The sequence below is a fragment of the Rissa tridactyla genome, chromosome 3 (genome assembly GCF_028500815.1).
Source record: "Rissa tridactyla isolate bRisTri1 chromosome 3, bRisTri1.patW.cur.20221130, whole genome shotgun sequence".
In the NCBI taxonomy this organism is placed as follows: domain Eukaryota; kingdom Metazoa; phylum Chordata; class Aves; order Charadriiformes; family Laridae; genus Rissa; species Rissa tridactyla.
Window position 1 is genome coordinate 66,081,505 of NC_071468.1, and position 22,244 is coordinate 66,103,748.

Here is a 22,244-nt window from a genome sequence, read left to right on the forward strand (position 1 = left end):
CCTTTTTTGTAGATGGGCGCTACATTTGCTACCCTCCAGTCCATTGGGACCTCCCCAGTTAGCCATGGCTTCAGGTAGATAATGGAAAGTGGCTTGGCGAGCACGTCTGCCAACTCTTTCAGCACTCTTGGATGTAACCCATCCAGTCCCATAGACTTGTGCACATCCAAGTGGTGTAGCAGGTCACTGATCACTTCCTCTTTAATTGTGCTGACCTCGTCCAGCTTCCCCTCCCTGTCCCCTAGCTCACGAGGCTGGGTGCCCAGGGAACAGCTCATTCCACTGCTAAAGACTGAGGCAAAGTAGGCATTGAGCACCTCAGCCTTTTCCTCATCCTTTGGGACTATGTTTCCCTCCTGCATCCAATAAGGGAGGGAGATTTTCCCTAATCCTCCTTTTGTTGTTAATGAATTTATAGAAACATTTTTTGTTATCCTTAACAGCTGTAGCTAGGTTGAGCTCTAGCTGCGCTTTGGCTCTCCTAATTTTCTCCCTGCATGGCTTCGCTATATCCTTATAGTCTTCATGAGAGACCTGCCCCCTCTTCCAGTGGTCACAGACACTCCTTTTGTTCTTGAGGTCCAGCCAAAGGTCCCTATTTAGCCAGGCCGGTCTCCTTCCCCACCTACTTGTTTTTCGGCACACGTGGATAGCCTCCTCCTGTGCCTTTAAGACTTCTCTCTTGAAGTATGCCCAGCCTTCCTGGGCTCCTATATCCTTCAGGGCAGCCTCCCAAGGGACTTTGTCCAGCAGTCTTCTGAACAGGTCAAAATTTGCCCTCCGGAAGTCTAAGGTGGCAGTTTTACTAACCCCTCTCCTTGTTTCTCCAAGAATCAGAAATTCAATCATCTCATGATCACTGTGCCCTAGACGGCCATCAACCTTTACTTCCCCTACAAGCTTCTCCCTGTTCACAAGAAGCAGGTCCAGGAGGGCACCTTCCCTCATCAGCTCACTTACCAGCTGTGTGAGGGAGTTATCTTCCACACATTCCAGGAACCTCCTGGATTGTTCCCTCTCTGCTGTGTCGTATTCCCAGCAGATATCTGGGAGGTTAAAGTCCCCCACAAGAACAACAGCAAGTGACCGCGAGATTTCCCCCAGCGGCTTATAGAAAGCTTCGTCCGCCTCACTGCTTTGGTTGGGAGGTCTATAGCAGACTCCCACAGCGATATCAGCTTTATCGGCCCTTAACCTAATCCAAACACTCTCCACCCCATCATCAGTATACTTGATTTCCGAGCTCTCATAGCATTCTCTAATATACAGGGCCACTCCTCCACCTCTCCTTTCCTGTCTGTCCCTCCTGAAGAGCTTGTAGCCACCGATTGTGGCACTCCAGTCATGTGAGGCATCCCACCATGTTTCTGTGATAGCCACTATGTCATAGTTTTCCTGGTGCATCATGGCTTCAAGCTCCCCCTGTTTGTTGCGCATAGTGCATGCATTGGTATAGATGCACTTCAGATGTGCTAATGACTCCAGCACCTTTTTGTGAGTGTGGGCCCCATTTCCCACCAGACCCCTCCCAGGTGCTTCCATGATTTCTAAGCATCTGTCCCTTCTCTCAAATGAAACGTCAGAGCGAGAGTCCTTGCTAGCCCACCATCCTTCAAGCCCTGGCATGCCTCCCTTGGATTTATTCCTGACAGGCCCAGTTATCTCCCCTTCCCCCCTCACATCTAGTTTAAAGGCCTGTCAATGAGCCTTGCTAACTCCTGCCCCAAAATTCTTTTCCCCTTCTGGGACAGGTGCGTTCCACCTGCTGAACTGAGTCACCACCTGCTGACTAATACTGAGTCAGCATTAAAAAACCCCACACAAACAACAAAGAAGTTTCCTGGTTGATCTTTTTAGAGCTCTTCCAGGTACTTTTTCTGCTTCAATAGAGAATTATAGAAATGTAAGCCTAAAGATACCTTTAGAAATAATTTAGTACAAGCTATTAGGCCCTCAAACCCTGAAAGGGCAAATGCTTATAATTCTAAGTTGAGAACAAAAAACATATAATACACAGACAAGCAAACAAACAAAATGGAAAATAAATCACTATGAAAGCTTAGCCTAAGTTTTATCTGGTTTTAAATTGAAAACATTTTAACTGTATTCTGTCCACACTGGATTGCTGACTTCTTTTTTTGCAGATACCACTTATACATTTAGAGATGATTGTCAGGGCTCCCTTTAGCCTTTTCTTTTTTTTTTCTGAAAAACCTCCTTCAGTCTTTCCTTGTTGACTATGGCTTCCAGATTTCAAGCAATTCTTTCTGTTCTTCTTTGAATATCCTCACACCTGCTTCACAGCTATACTCATTTATTATAATGTCTGCCAATCTCTTTGGAAGAAATAAGGGAGGTCAATAAGAGAAGAAAGAAAGAAAGCATGCAAGAAAGGAAAAAAATATAAAGAAAAGAGAAGAAGCAGTGGATGTTGAAGTTCTTGGCTCACCACAGAAAGCTTCTCTCGCAGTAAGCAGCCAAAAGCAAGGATGTACAGAGGTCTTAACTAGGTCAGCTCAATCAATTGAGCACATAGTCAAACTCCTAACTGCTTTTAGCTTTAATTTGCATTTAGGTGACAAATACAATTTTGCAGGAGTTGCCTTAAATCTCTGCCCCCTGTATTTGTCCTTGGGATTGCTATGACCTAGGTGCAGGACCTTGCACTTGGCCTGGTTGAACTTCATGAGGTTGGCATGGGCCCACCTCCCCAAGCCCATCCAGGTCCCTTTGCATGGCATCCCTTCCGTCCAGTGTGTTGACCACACCACAGAGCTTGGTATCGTCAGCAAACTTGCTGACGATGCACTCAATCCCACTGTTCATGTTGCCAACAAAGATATTTAACACATTCACGTTGTTCTCCAGAAACCATCTTTTTCCCAGTCAAAAATACCAAAAGCTTCACCTAAAACATCTTTGTTTTCCAAAACATCACTGTAAGACTCTAATGTTGAGAAACAAATGCATCTACCTTCATGTTTGCCATGTTTGCCCTTCTATTTATTTCACAGGACAATTTATATATAAATCTTTTTAACTTTTGATTTACCTTTGCAAATGCTGTTGTAGTTTACACAGCAGTCTTTTTTCTGCAAGCAGTCATCAGAACATGAACAGTAACTTCCAGGTATCCGTGTCTCACCACAACGGAAATTAGTGCACCTCCAAGATCGGGCTGAAAATTGGAAGAAAAAGATTATGATTTGGTTCACAAAACCTTATGTAAACTCCTTTGTGTGGAAATCCCCCAAACAGGTAAACAAGTTAAAAAAAGAGGTTTTGTTAAACAGTAATTTACACGTCCTGCTTGAGTTGCTTTAGAAGTTTTATCTGAAAGGAAAACTGAAGATTTCGTTTAACACATAAAGCCTATTTCTGCAGGCATTGAATGGTAACACAGAGTCATACAATAATTTTACAAACATGTCCCCAAAGTCACCCTGTTCAGTGCCTTCCACCCTTCCAGGAAGATCTAAAAAAAAAAAGCAGTCAAACCCATATTTCTCCTACAGAATGGAAAAAGAAGGAAATGAATCTTTTTCCTGCTCTTGCATGTGATTCCCGGCAGACAGCAAAAAAAGAGATACAAGGGCTGACGCAGGCAGAAAAAGCGATAAGGATGAAGAAAGATCTGAGCAGCTACCGGGAGAGCAGAGAGCAGTCTGGCCTCGACGCAGAGCCAGGCTGGTCCCCTGGAAGACGAGTGAGTGCGTTCCTCTGACCCCAGGCCCCACCGAGTGCTGCATGAGGCTGACACTGCACCTGGCCATGAAACACCCATTCATTTCCCAAAGCGCAAGAGGAGCTGGCACAGCCACATCATTCCAGGGCCCCGGTCAAAGATAACCTACGACTTCTGCTCACGCTCACCCACAGCTTTATCTGGGCCAGGAAATGTGAACTGCAAATGTTTTGGTTATCCACAAGGGACAAAAATACAGCCATCTGACTTGAGAAAGACTCGGGAAGATTTTGTGAACTGCAAATATTTTGGTTATCCACAAGGGACAAAAATACAGGCATCCGACTTGAGAAAGACTTGGGAAGATTTTGTGTCCTGCCAGGTCACCAGGTTACAGCCCTCTAGCCATCTGAGTGCAGAAGCAGCTTGACACCGCATGTCCTTCCCTCCCTGAGGGAATGTGACACAACTTCAGCATGTCTACATAAATATGAGAATTTATCCTTTTCCTATTACCGTCACATGAAAAAACAAACCCAAAATAAAATGGAAACTAGCGAGCATTGCCCGTGAGGGAACATACTTGGCTCCACGCAGGTGTCCTCGTAGTCCCAGCAGCAGTCCCCACGCTCCTTGCAGCCGCTGTCGCACTGGCAGCCGGGCAACGCTTCCCCGTGCGGCTCATTGCACTTGTGCCTGCAGCTGACTGTAAGGAGAAGGGGTAACAGGCACGAACTTGAACATAGGAAGTTCCATCTAAATATGAGGAGAAACTTCTTTACTTTGAGAGTGGCAGAGCACTGGAACAGGCTGCCCAGAGAGGTGGTGCAGTCTCCGTCACTGGAGACATTCAAAACCCGCCTGGACGCATTCCTGTGCAACCTGCTCTAGGTGACCCTGCTCTGGCAGGGGGGTTGGACTAGATGATCTCCAGAGGTCCCTTCCAACCCCTACCATTCTGTGATTCTGTGAGAAGGCAGTGAGTCGGAGTACTTGGGTAACCCTGCCCCAGACATGGATCATGGAGATATGAACTGCGGGGAGAATTGTGCTGAGCAATTTCCCAAATCCGTTTTCCCCAAGTCATTTTCCAATGTGGTCATCAGCACTTGGGTCAGCAAGGCGAAACACAAGCTGTAGGAAGTCCTCTGGACGCTGAAGGTGCTGGTGGCTGTTTGGGCTGTGCTCACCCAGAGCCTGCGGCAGGGCTGTTTCTGCAGCAAGTCTCCCCAGGACCAGTGGCACAGGAGGCAATGGCACTGGTGCCAGCACGAGGAGGGGGAAACTGTCCTCTCCCCTCCTTATTTTTGGGTCCAGGATGTGAGAGGAAAAGCGACTCCCACGTTGGATGTTCCCTAATGGACCTGGCCAGGGAGCTGCATGGGATGGGGGCTCCCTCAGGGCCAGGCACCCAGAGCCATGGGGGCTGTCCAGGGTGGCTGGGCAGGGCCTGGCAGCCAGGGCCTGTCCCATTGCCCAGCCAGGAGCAGCCAGGGGGGCACTGGGGCAGCCCTACTCCAGGCACTGGGCACCTCCCTGGGGACAGGGTCAGGCCGAGGCCAGACTGTTGGCCTGTGGGTGGGCCTGGCTCTGTGGGACACATGGTCAGGCAGGGCAGGGCTGTGGGGAACTGGAGACCAGCCCCACTGTAGTGTTACTGGGGCAGGGGCTGATGGCCTCGAGGGGCTGAAAAGGGGTCCTGGGCCATGGGGGAGGGTTGGGGCAGCCCCAGGGGGCTGGGCAGGGCCCATAGGGCTCATTAGTGCACTTGGGATTCTGACCATACCTCTCCCACTCAATCGTTACAGCATCCCTTAAAAATCTGCAGGTTGGTTGATTTGTTTGAAAGAAAGAAAAGGGTCCAAATAAGGGGCCTCATGTTGGAAATGGAGACATGCAGTTCCTCACCACTGACACCTTCGTGCAGGGAGAAGGGAGAGCTCTGGCTCTCCTGGGGACACCTGAGGACACCCAAGGACAACCCCACGTCTCCAAACATCACCCACAGCTCCACCTTAGCCAGGACAAGCCTTATGTCCCCATTCTCTGTACTACAGAAATGCTGCTTGAACCACTCTTGAGCACCCACATTTCCGCTTTCTTCTCCACTCACACTGTTAGACAGGGATAGGTATAACTACTCAGATGTGCTGGTGCAATTCTATTATAGTTGCCAAAGGGTTCATGCTCTTGCAGGGTGCACTTCCTACAAAATTCAGGCTTTAATATCCACTGTGTAGAAACCACGTAGAGCTAAAATGATTTTTTGCAAGCTAGCCAGCTTGTTTCACACGTAGAAAGTTCAATGTTGTACGTTGTGCTTTAAGTGCTTACATCAACAACTACTGTTCACTGCAAGAAAGGTTTGGAAACAATTAGAATAACAAACAATATATGTAATGAGCATAAACAGAACTGTCAAAAGTAGAGATGGAAAGAAGTAATTGAGTGTTACTCAGTAATTGAGGGTTGCGTTTTCTTAGTAATTGAGGGTTAAGTGTTTTATGACTGGCATTTATTCTGTCAAGACAAATGTACATTTCACAAATGTACATAGACATATGCAAACAGTCTTTCATGCTTTTTTGGCTGAGGTTTAGAGTATTTAATTTAATTTTTTCTCTATCCATTGGCTTTTGAACAATTCGAATGGTCTATCTGATTTAAAATGATATAGGATATAGCATGGTGAGTCTAAGTCAGAAAAAACAGAAACCTTTTCCTGTGTCTGTAATGGAACTGTTCACACCCCTCATAATTTGCAACACGTGCCTTCTAATTTCTTTACAGTATTTGCATAATTGTGCAAGGTCAGGAATTTAGTATTTCGTTAACTTTTATTTGGAATAGTCACTACAATTACAGGAGCTATAAAGAAATTTATCTTGAGTATATAAACAGAATCAATTGTACTATCACCAAATGCAAGCTGTGTGCTGATGTTTAAACGTACAGAATGACAGGTACTCCTGACTCCTTTCCAGGCCCCTCCTCCTAGGAACCCAAGCCTCCAGCACCCATCTTGACCACAACTCCCTTTGCTCCTGAACACCAATGCTCTTTCCCACTGCCCTCATAGCAAATGCAACTGCACAAAGGTGCGCGTCATTCAGGGCTGAGGCTTCCCCTCCAACTCCCCAGTGTAATACCATGTGTTCCTCATTCATCTTTCCCAGGTAGGCCTGGCTATGAAAGCAGCAAATTAAATTAGTCAGTCCACATTTAGGGTTGCTCTGTAACACCTGCAGTTAGAGGCACCAAAATGCTAACTTGCTGATTTGGTGCCACCTTTCACTTACTACAATTACGATCAAGTTCCTCAGGTAAATGCCAGTGAAGAATAAAGCTGTGGATATCTACGTATTTTACACAGAAAGTTGTAATACAACATAGGCGTCATCAAAAAGCAACTACAGTTCCATCTCATCCTATTTGCTAGGCCCATAGTATTGAAAGATGTCAGCAGGAGCTAAGACTTGATGAGTAAGTAAGTAAACAAGTTCAATGTGTTGATTAGGAATGAAACTGAGACTGTGCTTCCTTGAACTCCTCCAGTATGAGATTACTATTGTTTTTATTCTAAAGGAAATGTTTTATTTAATTCACCATGTGCTGTGTTCTCATCCAGCTTGACCCCCTGACATCAAAATGCTACTTTGTTTTCCTAACTAAAAAATAACCTTCCACCAAATCAAAGCCTTATCCCATTTTTACAATAGCTTTACAGGAACTGAAGTTTACAGAGAAAATTCATAATTGGTTTTAACATTAGCTGCCTGAACTATGCCAAATGTACTCAAAGCATGAGTCCCGAAGATGGTCCAATGATATCTCTTGTACAATACATATTGCTTAAATAACTGCAAGGTATTATACATAATAAGGTAAGTCCTACCTCAAATTTCCTAAAAGTATTATAATAAAATTTCCAAATCTGTTGTGAACTAGACTTGACACTTCTGGAAAGAGAAGAAAGGCACTCAGTGGTTTAGGATAGGTTTTTCAAGTATTGATTGTGAGTGTACAGTTTTTATACAATCCAACTTGAAAAACGCAAGAACTTTATTTCCACAGGCGATAAGTTTTCACAGAGCACTTACATTACGCTATAAAAGAGCCCCTGCTGAAGGCTTTTACTAGATCTAGCTTCAGCATCACTTATGCTGAAAGTATCGTAAACATACCTTGCTCCTGGACTCCACGGTTCAGTCCTAGTCCTAAACCTAATCCCAGGGATACAGCCACCAAAGCACACAGCAGAACCTGTCACACAGACACATGAAAATTAAAGTTCACAATTGTGATAAACTGTTAGGTTTATTAGAAATTAACCGTGTGATTAGTATTTCTATAAGCGTATGATTTCTTACGAACTAATGATTTCTGTGAACTTGTTCATCAAAAGATTGGAGACATTCTGAGCCTGGAGATAGGAGAGGCACAAGAACGATAATCTTGTGAACTGCTTACAAGCCAACGCCTTAGTATCACACTTTTAACCTATGGCCAGCCCCATGTTGTAATTGAGGAAGTCTTTGCTGGAGAAAAGATAGTAGGAAGTAATTGACATATTTACCTGTTTTGCAAATTCTTATCTGTGTAAAGAGAAGAAAATTGCTTTTATTCAGCTTCTGCACTTCCCTGAAATGCTCACAGGGATTTCTTAAGAGACACAGCTGGATTGAGGCTGCAAGTGTCACATTTTCATCCACATGCCAGTTTCTCGTAATAAGTCACCCTGCTACTGAGGTAAGAGGAAACTGGAAAGAAACAAACAGCCCAAGGAAACCTCATAGCAGAAAGCAGCATAATGTTTGGGATGCTGAGGAAGAGCTGAGGAGGCCCCTATCAGTTTAACAGATGCTCAAGATGAATGGTGATGGATGCTGGCTGAAAGGCAGAGCAAAAAGTGACAACCCAAAGAGTATTTCATAGTGTATGCACTCCCAATAAGGCAATGATGGGAAACGTATGTCACAGAAGATCACCACAACCCAGCCCAGTTTACTTCCCAATTTTGCCTCAGAGCCTTCTTTTGTCTCCTGACATTTCCAGGAACCACCAGGCACTAGCAAATACTAAGATTCAAAATAAAGTAGAAATAAGAGATGCTTACTGTCATGCTCACTATTACTGTAATGGAGCCTCTTAACTGAGACTACAAGAATTTTAAGGAGCTGACAAAAACTGTATGTGTGGGTAGGATACAACCAAGAGCACGTACGCTGTCCCGTTACTTTTTACCTATCCCTGCTCACAAAAGCTCCCTACGCTCCTTGTTACTGCCCGTCCTACCCTGCAGGCGCTGGGCAGAAGCGTGGCAGCAGGAAGGGCTGCTCAGTTCTCAGGCGTGGGTGTACAGTTTGGCCATGGCGCAGCTCCACACTGGGACAGTCTATGCACAAATTATTCCTTCCCATAGACCAGGAAGATCCAGGCACGCAAGCCAGAAAGTCAGGGGTGTGACACGCTCCAACTAGACCTCTAACAGGGACAACAAGAAGACCTAACCATGGGTCTGGTGCGGCACATACCTCCCTTCCTCTGGACAGATACAGTTGGAGGTGCACCTTCCAGACGCCACACTTTCTTCTCCTGCTGCTATGCTCCTTGCGACCATGCTGAATTTCCTGTTTCTCCCCTGCTGCCCACCCTCTCCAGCCTCATGTCACTGATTTTTTCCCAAGCAACACCGAACGCCAGCAACGCCAAAGTTACTTCCTTCACACTTTCTTTCTCCCACCTTTACTTTCTTCCTGCTCACTCCCTGGTCTTTGTACAGGAGAAATACCCCAAAAGTTAGGAATGGAAATGGAATTGGTGACAGAGCTGGGTAAGAGAGACAGATGGGATGAGCCTGTTTGGAAAGATTGCCCAAAATGACAGAAATGCTGAAGTCTCTTGAAGAGAGACCCCAGGCATGAAGGCAGCAGTTTAATCCTACATCCAGTCAGCAAGGACTGAGAATCAGGGGGTGAACAGTGACCACTCTTTCTGGGCAGGAAGGATAACACTGCCAGAGTAACCTAGCAGGTCTTGTTTCACTGAGTACAGACCAGCCCAATCACCGGGGTATGCACTCTTCCCCTTAAAGTTCACTATGGTTTTACTCTCCATTTTCATTAAAACTCACATTTGTAATTGAAATAAACAGATAATACTAAATTGAAAGTATAGCTATTACAGCAACAAACATTCCCACTGCTGCAAGCAATGAGAGAGCTGAAGTAAAAACCCAAAACTCATAGCAGGTATACAGATGAGATGCTGCATTTATTATAGAATTTACACAAAGACCCTTGATTTTGGGACATTCATCCTTAAGGTGAAATAATAGGTAGCACCTACTCAAATCCTCAGACTTTCCACAGCTAACTTCTATGCCTAAATTCAGGCTATTTACTAATCTCTGGAGGATTTGTTAGACAATATAACTACTATTTGTCAGTACACAATTCTCTGCCTAAGCTTTCAGGAAAAAGTTGCCAAGGAAGTACTTCATGCATATAGTTTATCAAATACCTAGATAAATGGTGTAGTATATCAACAGTTTACACCTCCAATATTTAGATTTTGGGTTTTTTCATAGATGCAGGCATTTGAAAACTAGCGCATTTGGAAGGATAAATGTTTTAGGATACTTAAATTTGTCACTTTACTCTTCCAAGTACCTCTTGAAAGTATAATTTACTTTCCTTCATAATTAGGTATTTTTCCCACATTTTTTCTTATGATTCATTATTTTTATTGAAAACTTAAGGAAAGGACTCTGTTATTTTCGCTTTTTTTCTCAATTTCCAATATTTCCCTCATATTTTATGCAATCCTTGCCCAATGCAGCATTAAATAGGAAGTTGTACTACATGAATTGTTCTTATGACATAGAATTGAAAAGTATCATAAATTGACTCTCTTTTTCAAAGGTCTGATTTCAAAATTAAGTTTTGAGTATTTCCAAAATCAATACCTGTCATTTTCTCTAAATTCCAATTACAGATGCAAGAGCTTGCTTGTGCAAACATATGCACGTACTTATATATGTATATATACACATTTAAAGTTTCGTTTGTGGTCACAAACAAGCTTAAAACTGTGTATCGGCTACAACAAAAGATTTTAAAAACATAACAAAACCCCTACACATTATTATTTACAAGGCAGCCGCATGACTCTTAAGGTCCTGGGGAAGACGGAAAGAGTTGAAATGATATTTGAGATGTGGGACTGACAATACCGTATGAAACGGTTCATTAGTCTTTTTCCCATGCCTTGCTTCCTGAGTGGTTTTCACCAATGCCTTGCCTACACGTTTTGTTTTGTTAACGACAAATCCAAAGATAAAAAAAGCAAAAAGGAATTGCGGCTGCCATGGCTACAAACACATCTGTTTTTATCAAATGTATAAAATAAAGCGTTGAAGCAATGTCTTTGCTCTGCAAAAGAACTGTCAGGTTATCGTAATAAAACGAAAAGTGCAGCTAACCGCCAGAAAAAAAAACAAGTTTGCTTGATAAGTACCAGAAGAACTTTAGAAATCTGCCAGTAAAGTTAGTGCATTCATGAAACTTGAAGCATCAATTACCAAGCTACTCTGAATGGTTAATATTAATACAATGAAACTTCTAAAAATTCTGCAAATCTGAGAATTTTTAAACCAGCAGCCCTGAAGAGCAGCACCTACTTACAGCACAGGCGACTTTGTATTTCAGGAGGGTTTTTTCCTTCACGTACTCTGTTGGATTTAAAGACACCTCACTCAAATATCTGCTATGATCGATGCTATCATCCTGAAGCTCCATTTTGCCGAGACTGGCCTCTCAGCTGCGCGTATGCTGCCTCCCCAGCTGGGTCAGCTGCGACTAAGACGCTCCTCCTGCTTCAAGCGTGTGTGTACTTTGTTCATAGGGTTTTTATGGAAGCCTAGCTTTTGCTTAAGAGATAGGTTTGCAGGAAGCCAAAGTAAGCAGGAAAATGAGTCAGAAAGGTCAAAGGCTGAAAAGCATTTTCTGTGCACAGAGAAGCTGTCAAGATAAGGACAGCATTAAGTAGACTCTTAAATGGTGATTAGGAACTAAACGTTGCTAAGCAATAAAATGCAAAAATGACACAAATTCAAGTACTCAACTATTTGGTTAAAAGCTTGTCACCCAGAGTATTTGTTATCTTCAAAGAAAGTGTTAAGTACATTTACCGAAACCAATATGAAAGTAGACAGCTGAGTAACTCCTGCTCTCTGTCATGCCTGTGTTTTCAAGTCCCTTCCCTTATTTAGCACCAGAGGATTCCTCCTGTTTAATTTCAATCCATCTTTGTCACATACTTTTTTTTCAGCTTTTTACGTGTTTTTTCAGTAGTGATGGATGTACTCATTAAAAATAAACGGTATACAGCCAAATCAAATTAAATAAAAAATAAAAAGGTTTTGTTTAACTACAATTTGAAATCTATTTGTTTTTCAATTTGGTAGTTAATGGAAGGGTGGTTTGTTATGAACGGACTTTCAAAGCCTATTAAGGCCATGCAAGTGTAACTATTCAAATGTTGATCTGATTCTAAACTTGAGCACCACATGAGCTGTAATTTATAATAAATAAATTTATAATATTTATAATTATGAAAAAATACAAAACATAGTAGTATCCAAGCTGGTATGAAGAAAATTAACTCCATTACAGCCCAAACAAATACAATCTCTACCCCTTATACTATACCATTTGTATCATGCTCAGGTCCCACATTATCCAATACATCCCCATTATTCATGCCCTTCCCCTCCCCAGCCGTCCTTTGATTTATAGACAGATAGCATTCCCTTAGTCTATGGGCCACTCCTGTAAAATGTCCATAAAACGCCCATTGAGTTTACTTCTTTCACAACCTGGGTTCCATCTATTATGGCAATTGCTCAGGGCAGGAGAGGCAGTGCATTGTGTGGAGTTACTTGCTGCCAAAACCTATTCAGGTTGGGTCATATTTGCAGGGCTTCTCGTGAGTGGTGTCCTCTCTTCAGGTGGTTCCTGCTATACAAGCAACTCAAAACAATGTGTTACACCAATCTAAAGTTATATCCATTATGATCTCCATGCCTGGTCCCTTTGAACCAGGCTATAAGGTTTAACATTGCAATGCACTCCTCCCCTTGCCTGTGCTCCGGCACAGACTTATTTACAGGCTGCAATCCCTTCAGGGAAGTGCCTCCTCCAGTGTGGCCCTGTCCACAGCCCCAGATGCTTTGGGATGTATCTGCTCCAGCACGGAGTTTCTCACAGGTCACAGTCCTTTCAACTGGAGTTCAAACTGTAGTTACAGCATGCCTACTACAGCAGAACAGCAACAGCTGCACTGTGCTGGCCAAACACCAGCCCAGGCACGTGGCCAGCGCTGCTACTGAAAAGTTTCCAGGCACAGCAAAGATGATAAGTACAGCAAACAGCAGCCACTAGCAATCACTAGACTAATATACAGCAAAGCAAGCAAGTCCCGTGGCAAGCACAGGAGCCTGCCAATTAATAGCTAAACAGCTGTCACAGCTGTAAATCTGGTCCAGCACATTCCAATCAAATGTGTCATTATCTCGAACCCCTCTGGCCCAGCACTGGGTGCCAAAAAGCACTGTTGTGGGTTAACCCTGGTAGGCAGCTCAGCCCCACGCAGCCCCTCACTCACTCCCCCACCAAGGGAGAGAAAACTTGTGAGTTGAGAGAAAGACAGTTTTATAGGGAAAGCAAAGCTGCGCACGCAAACAAAGCAAAATCAGGAATTCATTCACTACTTCCCATCGGCAGGCAGGTGTTCAGCCACCCCCAGGAAAGCAGGGCTCCAACACACCTAATGGTTACTTGGGAAGACAAAATCCCCTAACTCCGACTGTCCCCCCTTCTTCCTTTTTTCAACCGAGGTTTTATTGCTGAACGCAACGTCATATGGTGTGGAGTATCCCTTTGCCCAGTTGGGGTCAGCTGTCCCGGCTCTGCCCACTCCCAACCTCCTGTGCACCCCCAGTCAACTCGCAGAGAAGGCCTTGAGGCTGTGTAAGCGCTGCTCCGCAAGAGCTGAGCCAGTGAGGTGTCATCAACACTGTTTTCAGCACAAATCCCAAACACAGCACCATATAAGCTGCTATGAAGAAAATTAACTCCATTCCAGGCAAAAGCAATACATAAATTTGACCTTTGAGAGTGTGAATCATCAGTGCAGGCACCCAGGGTGGATTTATGCTCCTATCGATATCAAAGAAAATAATTTAGCAAACGTAACAGGAAGTGATCTTATATATTTGATTTTGCTACTTTTACCTAATCATTGCTCTAATCTCACAAACTTTACTGCCCACGTCAAGAATTTCTATACAACTTCTCACTGATAAAATAAGAATATAAAACTTAATGAACATTGGCCAAGAACCCAGACTTTTCTGTTTAAAGATCAAACACCTCATACGTTTAAAAATACTTTTCTTCATCCCTACCAAAAGACAATTCCCATAAAAAAAAGCACTCTGTATGATCAATACTTCCAGGTAAAGAAAACAACAGGGAAGAAGGAAATAATTATCAATTATTCTTTCTCTTCTCAGTTACTGAATCGTAAATTTAAGTGACTGCGCTGCATATAGTCCGACACTACACAAATGCAGGGCAAGGCTAGAGACAAACCCCATTCCCCTATAGTCAAACTGCAGTCCTCAGTTCATCTGGCACTTCCAGAAACAGGAAGATGGTTTCAAAGAACACAGGCAGGACATCTCTGCCATATACACGTTAACATGCAACTTGAGGAAATAGGGAGAGACATTTCTGAATAGCACTATGTTGTAGCCACTTCCAATTTTCACTATAATTCCTGTCATTTTAAGCTACTAGGATACAGCAGCTGAATGTCCTCTAAAGCCATCAAGAACTAGACAGGCCTTACATATCATCAATAAAAAGACACCTTTACACTCATTGTCATCCATCTTCTAAAATGAATGGCACTCACTTAGGAAAAAAAACCCCAAAGTTTAACCATTTCTGTCATTTATCATCTGACATCAATGACAAATGGTCATTTTGATGAAGGTTTTTTTCCAGAGTAACATAACATTTACAGTCATTTTGAAAGGTGCGTTTCCTTTCCTGTCTCTGCATGAAGAGGGTTGTTTCTTCCTCAGGCAAATGCTGCTTTTCTTCCTTGTTTGGTGAGGCTTGCGGGTCTGTGTTGCCTAATACACTGGGTCTGACAGGGCTTCATGCCTTGGCAATCCGAGCGCAGAAGATCCATCCTGTTCCTCCTCTTAGACATTCAGTTCCCTTAGGCACAGCAGGATGACCACAGCCTGACCTGCTGTGGCACCCCTGTCCCTCAGCTCCATCCCAATGACCAGATTCTCTGCCAAAGGCAGGATCATAGGTAGTTCAGTTTTATTAAAATAAGATCTGGTTAGACAAGGAGTTAATTTAGGAGATAAATCACAGTTGGGACCTCTTAGGGGGTTCAAGGCTATCATGCGGTCCAGTTTTAAAACTCAAAATTGGGTATAGTATTTGGGCCAAGTTGTGGACCAGGACTCTAGTTAAGGTTAAACCAAGTCTAATAAAGGTAACCAGTTAGATTTTGGCTGGCATGGTAAGTACAGTTTAGAATGAATGTTGGTTAATAACCTAAAATCAAGATAAACTCATATTTGGCACGAAGTTGTGGACAGATCATGGGCTCGGTACATATTGAGGTTGGATCAAGATCTGTAGACCAAGGCATGGTTAGGAATGGCTGTTAGCCTGCGAGTGTGACTGAGCAATAAAGCAGATAAAAATAAGAATAGTAGACTGGTCCTCAACATAAGGATAAGACATAACGATGAGTAAAACAACCTCTTTGGGGCTACGTTTCCAGTCCCGTTATGGGTTACTATGGGAAAGGATTAGGAGCTTGGCATAGAATTGAAGTAGATGCCTACCCTGAGCTGGTCTGCCCATGGTCAGCAAGTACCAACACTAGATGTTGACGGCATATCCAAGAGCGTGTCAGATTATACTGCAACACATTTTAAATAAGCACACAGCAAAGTGTATAATGAATATTTCTTACAGAAGAAATAGCTTTGTGTTAAGGCTGAGGGCAACGCAATTATAAGAGCAACACCAGCAAGTACAAATGGACCTTCCTCTATAATATATACTGTTTCCAATGATCATTCATTACGTGTATAGGTAGGTAAATAATATACAGGCAAGCATTACTTGTTTCCCAACCAGGTATTTCTCATTGCTGACAAGAATGCACTGACTTCAATCACATGTACTACTGCCATTTGGCTACAGCACCTATCTCCGCTAGCTGTGCAAGTGCTGGTGCCCTGCATATCACAGTTTCCTGGGGTACTTTTAAAATTTATTTATAACATTTCTCATTGCTTATGTTATCTATTCTTCTAGGCCTGCTTACACAACAGCCGTTTACAACAAATAATCCTCTACCCAATTCCACGTGAGCTTCTCCCCTATGGGTACACCGTTATTTTCCACCCAGTTCCAAGACTGGAAATGTTAATTTCCTGCTGCTCTGAGGCCTTCATCTATCAGCTAGAATTTGGGATGATAAGCTTTATTTTTCTGCTCTAGCCTTAAGCTTATATCTAGTCACCAGCACTACCTGATTTTAGGTTCAGTGCTATTCCAGGACACTACGTAGCCAAACAGCCACAGACAGCTCAGAAAATCCAGTGTCAATGTCAGAAAGCCACAAAACTTTAAAGTTGACTTGATTTGGCATTTTACACTTAATCTACAAACCACTGCAGATGTATAATGTACCCTCAGATGTTTTCAGATAAATGCATTTTCAGTTTATTCTAACTTTATGCAATTTAATGGGAATTAATAATTCTAACTTTATAGTTATCACAGCAAAGCATAGACCCGTAAGAATTATTTTTCTTAATGATTATTGTTAAATTATTAAGTCCCTTACTGTAAGACCCTTACTTCTAAGAACCAGAGCATGTACGTTGTCAAATTATTCTAAGAACAGATTATTTAAAAAAAAAAACCACAACAAAACCAAAAACAACAGAATAAACAAAGAAGCCTAAGCAAATATTTTCGTAAAGAAAACAACTCCCAAATTTTTAAATGGCATTTTTAATGGCTTGGCCCCCCCTTTCGCCCTCGGTTCCCGATTTCTTCCCCCGTAGGCATCGCTCCCAGCCGCGCAGTGGCGGGTTGCGGAACCGGGGCCGGGGCCGGGGCAAGCCCCGCAGCCGCCGAGACCCGTCCCTGGCAGGCCGAGGCGGGCAGCGTTGCACGGAACGCTGCGGCCGCCGGAACGGCCGGGCCGAGCAGCTGCTTCCCGGGAGGCGGGATCAGGGACGGAGCTTCCGGCGGGCCGCGCCGCCGTCTCCGCCTGACAAAGGGCCGGGCGGTGGCGGCCGCTGGGCTGTTGGGTCCGGCCCGGTACCATGGCGATCCCTATGGTGCCCATGGAGACGCAGTTACAGAGCATCTTCGAGGAGGTGGTGGTGAGTCCGTCCCCGGAGCGCCGCCGCGGGGGTGGGGGGCGGTGCGAGCAGGCCAGGCCAGGCCAGGCCCAGGGCCTGTCCGGGGCCCTGCGGCCCTCCGCGCTCCCTTTGCGGAGGGGATGGACGGGGCATCCTGAAGAAGATAAATCAGGGGAGAAAGAATTTTTTATTTTCCTAGCGCACTTCGTGGGTTGAAACCCCGGGGGTGCGGGATTGAAGCACCGTGAGGAGAGCGAGGTGGTTTCTCAGAGATGAAATCCCCCGCTCTGCTGAGCGTTTATCCGGCATCTGGCACAGAGTAGGACTGGGCATAAGTCCAGTCCTAAGGGGGAGGTGCTGCGTTTGTTGTAGAATAAGCAGTTTAAGGTGGCGTTTCGAAGGAGATTGTGAGAAGATGAATGTTTTAAAGAGTCATTTTTCTTCAGCCAACAGAATGGTGTGAGCAAATTGTGGAAATACACCCCCACAAAGGTACTGCAAAATGAAGCATTATTCGGTAGGTCATTAGAATAGGATACAATAGACTATTTTAGTTGGAAGGAACCTACACTGTTCATATAGTTCAACTGCTTGACCAATTCAGGGCTGACCAAAAGTTATAGCATGTTAAGGGCATTGTGCAAATGCCTCTTGAACACTTCCAGGCTTGGGGCATCAACCGCCTCTCTAGAAAGCCTAATCCAGGTGAAGAAATGCTTCCTAATGTCCAGTCTAAACCCCCCCTGGTGCAGCTTTGAACCATTCCTACACATCCTGTCACTGTATCCTAGGGAGAAGAGATCAGCACCTCCCTCTCCACTTCTCTTCAGAAAGCTGTAGAGACCAATGACTTTGCCTCTCAGACAAACTAGACAAGCCCCAAGTCCTCAGATGCTCCTCATAGGACATTCCTTCCATCCCTTTCATCACCTTTGTTGCCCTTCTCTGGACACATTCAAGGTGAGGCCGCACCAATGCTGAATACAGTGGGATAATCACCTTTTTTGACCAGCTATTTATGCTGTGTTTGGTGCACCCCATGATGCTGTTTGCCCTCTTAGCGGCCAGGGCACACTGCTGACTCACATTGAGCCTCCTGTTGACCAGCACCCCCAGATCCCTTTCTGCAGGGTTGCTCTCCAGCCACTCCTCTCACACTCTATACTTGTGCTTGGCATTAATCCATCCTAGGTGCAGAATCTGGCATTTGGACTTGTTACATTTCATCCTATTAATCATAGCCCAATGTTCCTGTCTATCTAGATCCCTCTGCAAGGTCTTCTGTCCCTCAAGAGAGTCAACAGCACCTCCCAGTTTGGTATCGTCAGCAAACTTCATAATGGTGCATTTAACATCCGGATCATTGATAAATATACTGAACAGAATCGGCCCTAGAATTGAACCCCGAGGAGTACTGCTGGTGACTGGTCGCCAGCCAAATGTAGCCCCATTCATTACAGCCCTTTGAGCTCTGCCTTTCAGTCAGTTCTTCACCCAGTGCACTGTGAACCCGCTCATCCCACTGTTGGGCAACTTGTCCAGAAGGGTGCTGTAAGGGACAGTATCAAAATTTGCTCGTAGCATATTTGCCCATACCCAATTGATTTCTCCTTTTGGCACTGTCATTCAGATTGTGTTTTCACATATTTAACATTGTGATTTCACTGTGTTGTCACAATGCCTGTTTTTCAGCAATGTTATTTGCCTAAAATTTTTATGAAACAAAAAAAGAAAAGGCCCTTACAAAATTTAATTGCATTTTTGAAGCCATAACTGAGAAAATGGCAAGTTGTTACTTTCACTGCTGCTTTTACCAACTGGGTGGACAGCAGAGAAACTTACCTAATTTTCTGTGCAAAACAGACGAGTATCGGTTTCTCTTCTACTTCTTGAGAAAGCTATGAGTAGCAGTGACAGGCAGTTGTATAGTCTGTACAATTGAGAAGGATCACCAGAAAGATTATTTTATTACATGCTCTTATTCCTACAATAGAAAAATGAAAATGGATAGTGGTCAGTTATAGATCGCTTCTGAGTACAATATGAAATTCATATAGAAGGTAAAAAAAGTTGTAGGATAGTGTTTTCCAGAACCCCTTTGCTGGTGTATTAGAGTAATGATGTAGAACGCTTTGAGCAAAATGGAGTTGTTTTTTTTAAAAAAAAAAAAAAGGGAGGAGGGCAGGCAGGGGGGGAAGGAATTATATTCATATATAGTCTTTCACCTGTACAAGACCATATAATCAATCAATGGAATTTAAAAAACAATGTACCTAAACTCAGATGGGAAAGTAACTGTATATAATTAATTTGTGTAACTGAGTGTCATGGAACATAAGTGGGACAAAAGTTTAATGGGATTCAAAGTATGAAAAAAGAGCTGCAATAACAGAATCAAACAGTTTCTCCAACTTCGGGAAGTAAATTCATCTCTAGGTGTTTAGAAGAAAAAAAACCCCAAAACAAACCAAAGAGCCTTAATCTGGATCCACAAGGTATGTTGTTTATGTGTTTATATGAAAACAAAGCAATCTCAACTCTGAAAGAGTCTAACATAGCAGAAGAAATATATCTGCCTCTGACACAGTCCCATAACAGTACAACTTATTCTTTTGTTCTTTGTCTTGGTGGTGTGATACTCATAGAAAATCTTTTCACAATTGCTCACTCAGAGTTTTTCTCTTACAGAAAACAGAAGTAATTGAAGAAGCGTTTCCTGGGTGAGTGTAACGTTAGTTTATATGTGCAAGACTTTCTGTATGCGTGTACTTTTTCACTTGTGTTCTTTCATTGGGTGCTGCTAATAACTAATGTTTTGGGTCTTTTTTGCATTAGTATGTTTATGGACACTCCTGAAGATGAGAGAACCAAACTGATCAGCTGCCTGGGTGCTTTTAGACAGTTCTGGAGCAGCCTTTCACAGGTTAGTATTTAATTTGTTGCTTACATGTACTTTATATACATTTTTAATATAGTGAAATCTGGTCTAGTAGACAAACGTTTAAGCTATAAAGTCTGTGTCCAGTCATTCTGTGTCCATTCCATCTGGTTTCGGATATGGTGCGGTAAAGAATATAGGAAGACTTTGCAAGAAAAAAAGGAAATTATGTTCAAAAATTAACTTCTAAAAGTTAGATACCTCTAGGCGCTCTTCTGTAATGGGAGACCTCGTCATCTTTGCTTTTGCTGAATTTGATCATAACTGTGAAAAGGAAAGAATAGTATATAACATTTCTATTTTATTCTATTTTTTGTGAACTTATATGTGAAAAACAAAGATGACTGTAGAAATCAGTGTTTCAGATAGGAGGTGTTCTGTGAATTATTAAACAGGACGCCAATACTGGACAACTGGACTTCAAAATGAGATCAAAAGACTTGGGAAAACTGTATCTTGGACAACTGGACAACTTCTACCATTTATAATCTTGTTCTTCTGTTAGTTTCATTTTTTCATGGTAGGACACTAAATGAATCTTATAGTTTGTTTCACTACGTGTAAATAAATTCTTTTTCCCCTCTACTGCTTTTTCAGGAATCCCATGAACAGTGCGTCCAGTGGATTGTAAGATTCATTCATAGCCAGCATAGTCCTAAAAGAATTTCTTTTCTTTATGACTGTTTAGCGATGGCAGTAGAAACTGGACTTCTACCACCCAGGTAAGCTATGTAGGAATGAATTGGTAAATAGGATACATGGAAGTTGTAATATTAGAGGGTATTTTACAATGACATTGTAAAAACATTGCTGGAGAGCACGTGCTTATTATCTGTCATTCATTCTTGCATTGTCTCCTTCTGCTAGGATGGTTTGTGAATCTCTGATAAACTCTGATACGCTTGAATGGGAAAGGACACAGCTGTGGGCATTAACATTTAAATTGGTCCGGAAGATTATTGGTGGTGTAGACTACAAGGTATCTTCCCCCATTCTTTTCTTCGTGATAAGACATGTTATTTTCTTGCTTTGTGTTTATGACTTTATGTGAGAGACATCCTGTGTTTCAAAGTCTGCTTTGATTATGAAAGAAAAAAATAATTCAGTGAGACCACTTTTAATGCTTTTTCGTAGTTGAGCTTTACCTTAATAGATTATTCTGTAGAGACAACGTAACTCCTCCTACTCTTTTCTCTATTACACAGTTATCTTTCATCCCTCTTTCAGCTACAGACTAAATACCCCTAATGCAGTTGCAGAAGCGGTACACATGGAAAAGTAATACTATGAAGCATTAAGGTTGAAGTTTTTGCATCTGCTCTAACCCCTGTTACGATGTAGGAAAAAGGTCCCGAAAGCTGAGTCTTTGGCAGGGTACACTCTAACAGAAGGAGTAGGAAACCATGCATGTCTTGCAGAGAATCACCAGCATCAGTGAGCATGCTAGTACAAAAAGCCCATGAAATACAACATTGTCCTTTGGTCAGTCTGCACAAGCAATTGTAGGCTGGATGTCTCTGGATGCACATCAAAATTTCAGCAGTTATTTTCTCATCTGAGATTGGGAAGTTCCATAAGGAATTTAATGTAATTAGCATTTGTACTCTCAGTAGCAGTTTGTCTTCTGACACTTAGCAACAAACAGCTAATTTGTCTGTCAAAATATTGTCTGACCACATTGATTGTGTAATCTTTCTGCCAGAAATAAAGAATATCTGGGAATGCAAATTTCCTGTGCTTTCTTTTAGGGTGTGCGTGATCTTTTGAAAGTGATCCTAGAGAAAATCTTAACAATTCCAAACACTGTGAGCTCAGCTGTTGTACAGCAGCTTTTAGCAGCAAGAGAGGTAACTGTCTGAATTTTTACATTAGTACTATAGAGGAAGGTAGGCCCCATTCTTTTGTCATTAATGAGTTTCTAGTAGCTCTGGGTCTCTGAGAGTTGGTACAGTTCAACAGCAAAGACTTACTCTTTGTGCTCTTATTCTTTTCTGTAATTGCATTTTATACAGTAAACAAAGAGCTTTTGGGGGATATGGTAGATAAGGACTAAAATCGCTAGCAGGAGAGTCCGGCCCAATGTTTGACTTGGCTAAGATAAGATGTATGAAATATAATATTGAGATTAATTGCTTTATTTTTTT

General features: G+C 42.9%; 2 protein-coding genes across 7 annotated transcripts in view; one reads left to right on the forward strand and one right to left on the reverse strand.

The window, feature by feature from the left end:
• Nucleotides 1–11,555, reverse strand: part of ENPP3 (ectonucleotide pyrophosphatase/phosphodiesterase 3) — a 46,704-nt gene extending 35,149 nt beyond the window's left edge. Inside the window, exons 1-4 of the mRNA XM_054196888.1 lie at nucleotides 11,371–11,555; nucleotides 7,870–7,948; nucleotides 4,269–4,391; nucleotides 3,053–3,178 (exon numbers count right to left, since the gene is read on the reverse strand). Coding sequence (XP_054052863.1) covers nucleotides 3,053–3,178; nucleotides 4,269–4,391; nucleotides 7,870–7,948; nucleotides 11,371–11,484 — 442 coding nt within the window. The 5' untranslated portion in view covers nucleotides 11,485–11,555. The remainder of the gene's footprint in view (nucleotides 1–3,052; nucleotides 3,179–4,268; nucleotides 4,392–7,869; nucleotides 7,949–11,370) is intronic.
• A 5,470-nt stretch (nucleotides 11,556–17,025) lies between these two features.
• MED23 (mediator complex subunit 23) overlaps nucleotides 17,026–22,244 on the forward strand; it is a 39,123-nt gene continuing 33,904 nt past the window's right edge. For 3 of the 6 annotated variants that reach the window (XM_054194887.1, XM_054194888.1, XM_054194892.1), the window contains exons 1-6: nucleotides 17,027–17,183; nucleotides 19,851–19,882; nucleotides 19,998–20,085; nucleotides 20,698–20,822; nucleotides 20,968–21,079; nucleotides 21,849–21,947. In XM_054194887.1, the coding sequence (XP_054050862.1) occupies nucleotides 17,124–17,183; nucleotides 19,851–19,882; nucleotides 19,998–20,085; nucleotides 20,698–20,822; nucleotides 20,968–21,079; nucleotides 21,849–21,947 (516 nt within the window). In that variant the 5' untranslated portion in view covers nucleotides 17,027–17,123. Of the gene's footprint in view, nucleotides 17,184–17,658; nucleotides 17,680–18,425; nucleotides 19,658–19,850; nucleotides 19,883–19,997; nucleotides 20,086–20,697; nucleotides 20,823–20,967; nucleotides 21,080–21,848; nucleotides 21,948–22,244 lie in introns of those variants that run through there. The other 3 variants (XM_054194890.1, XM_054194891.1, XM_054194889.1) reach the window with 3 other exon arrangements.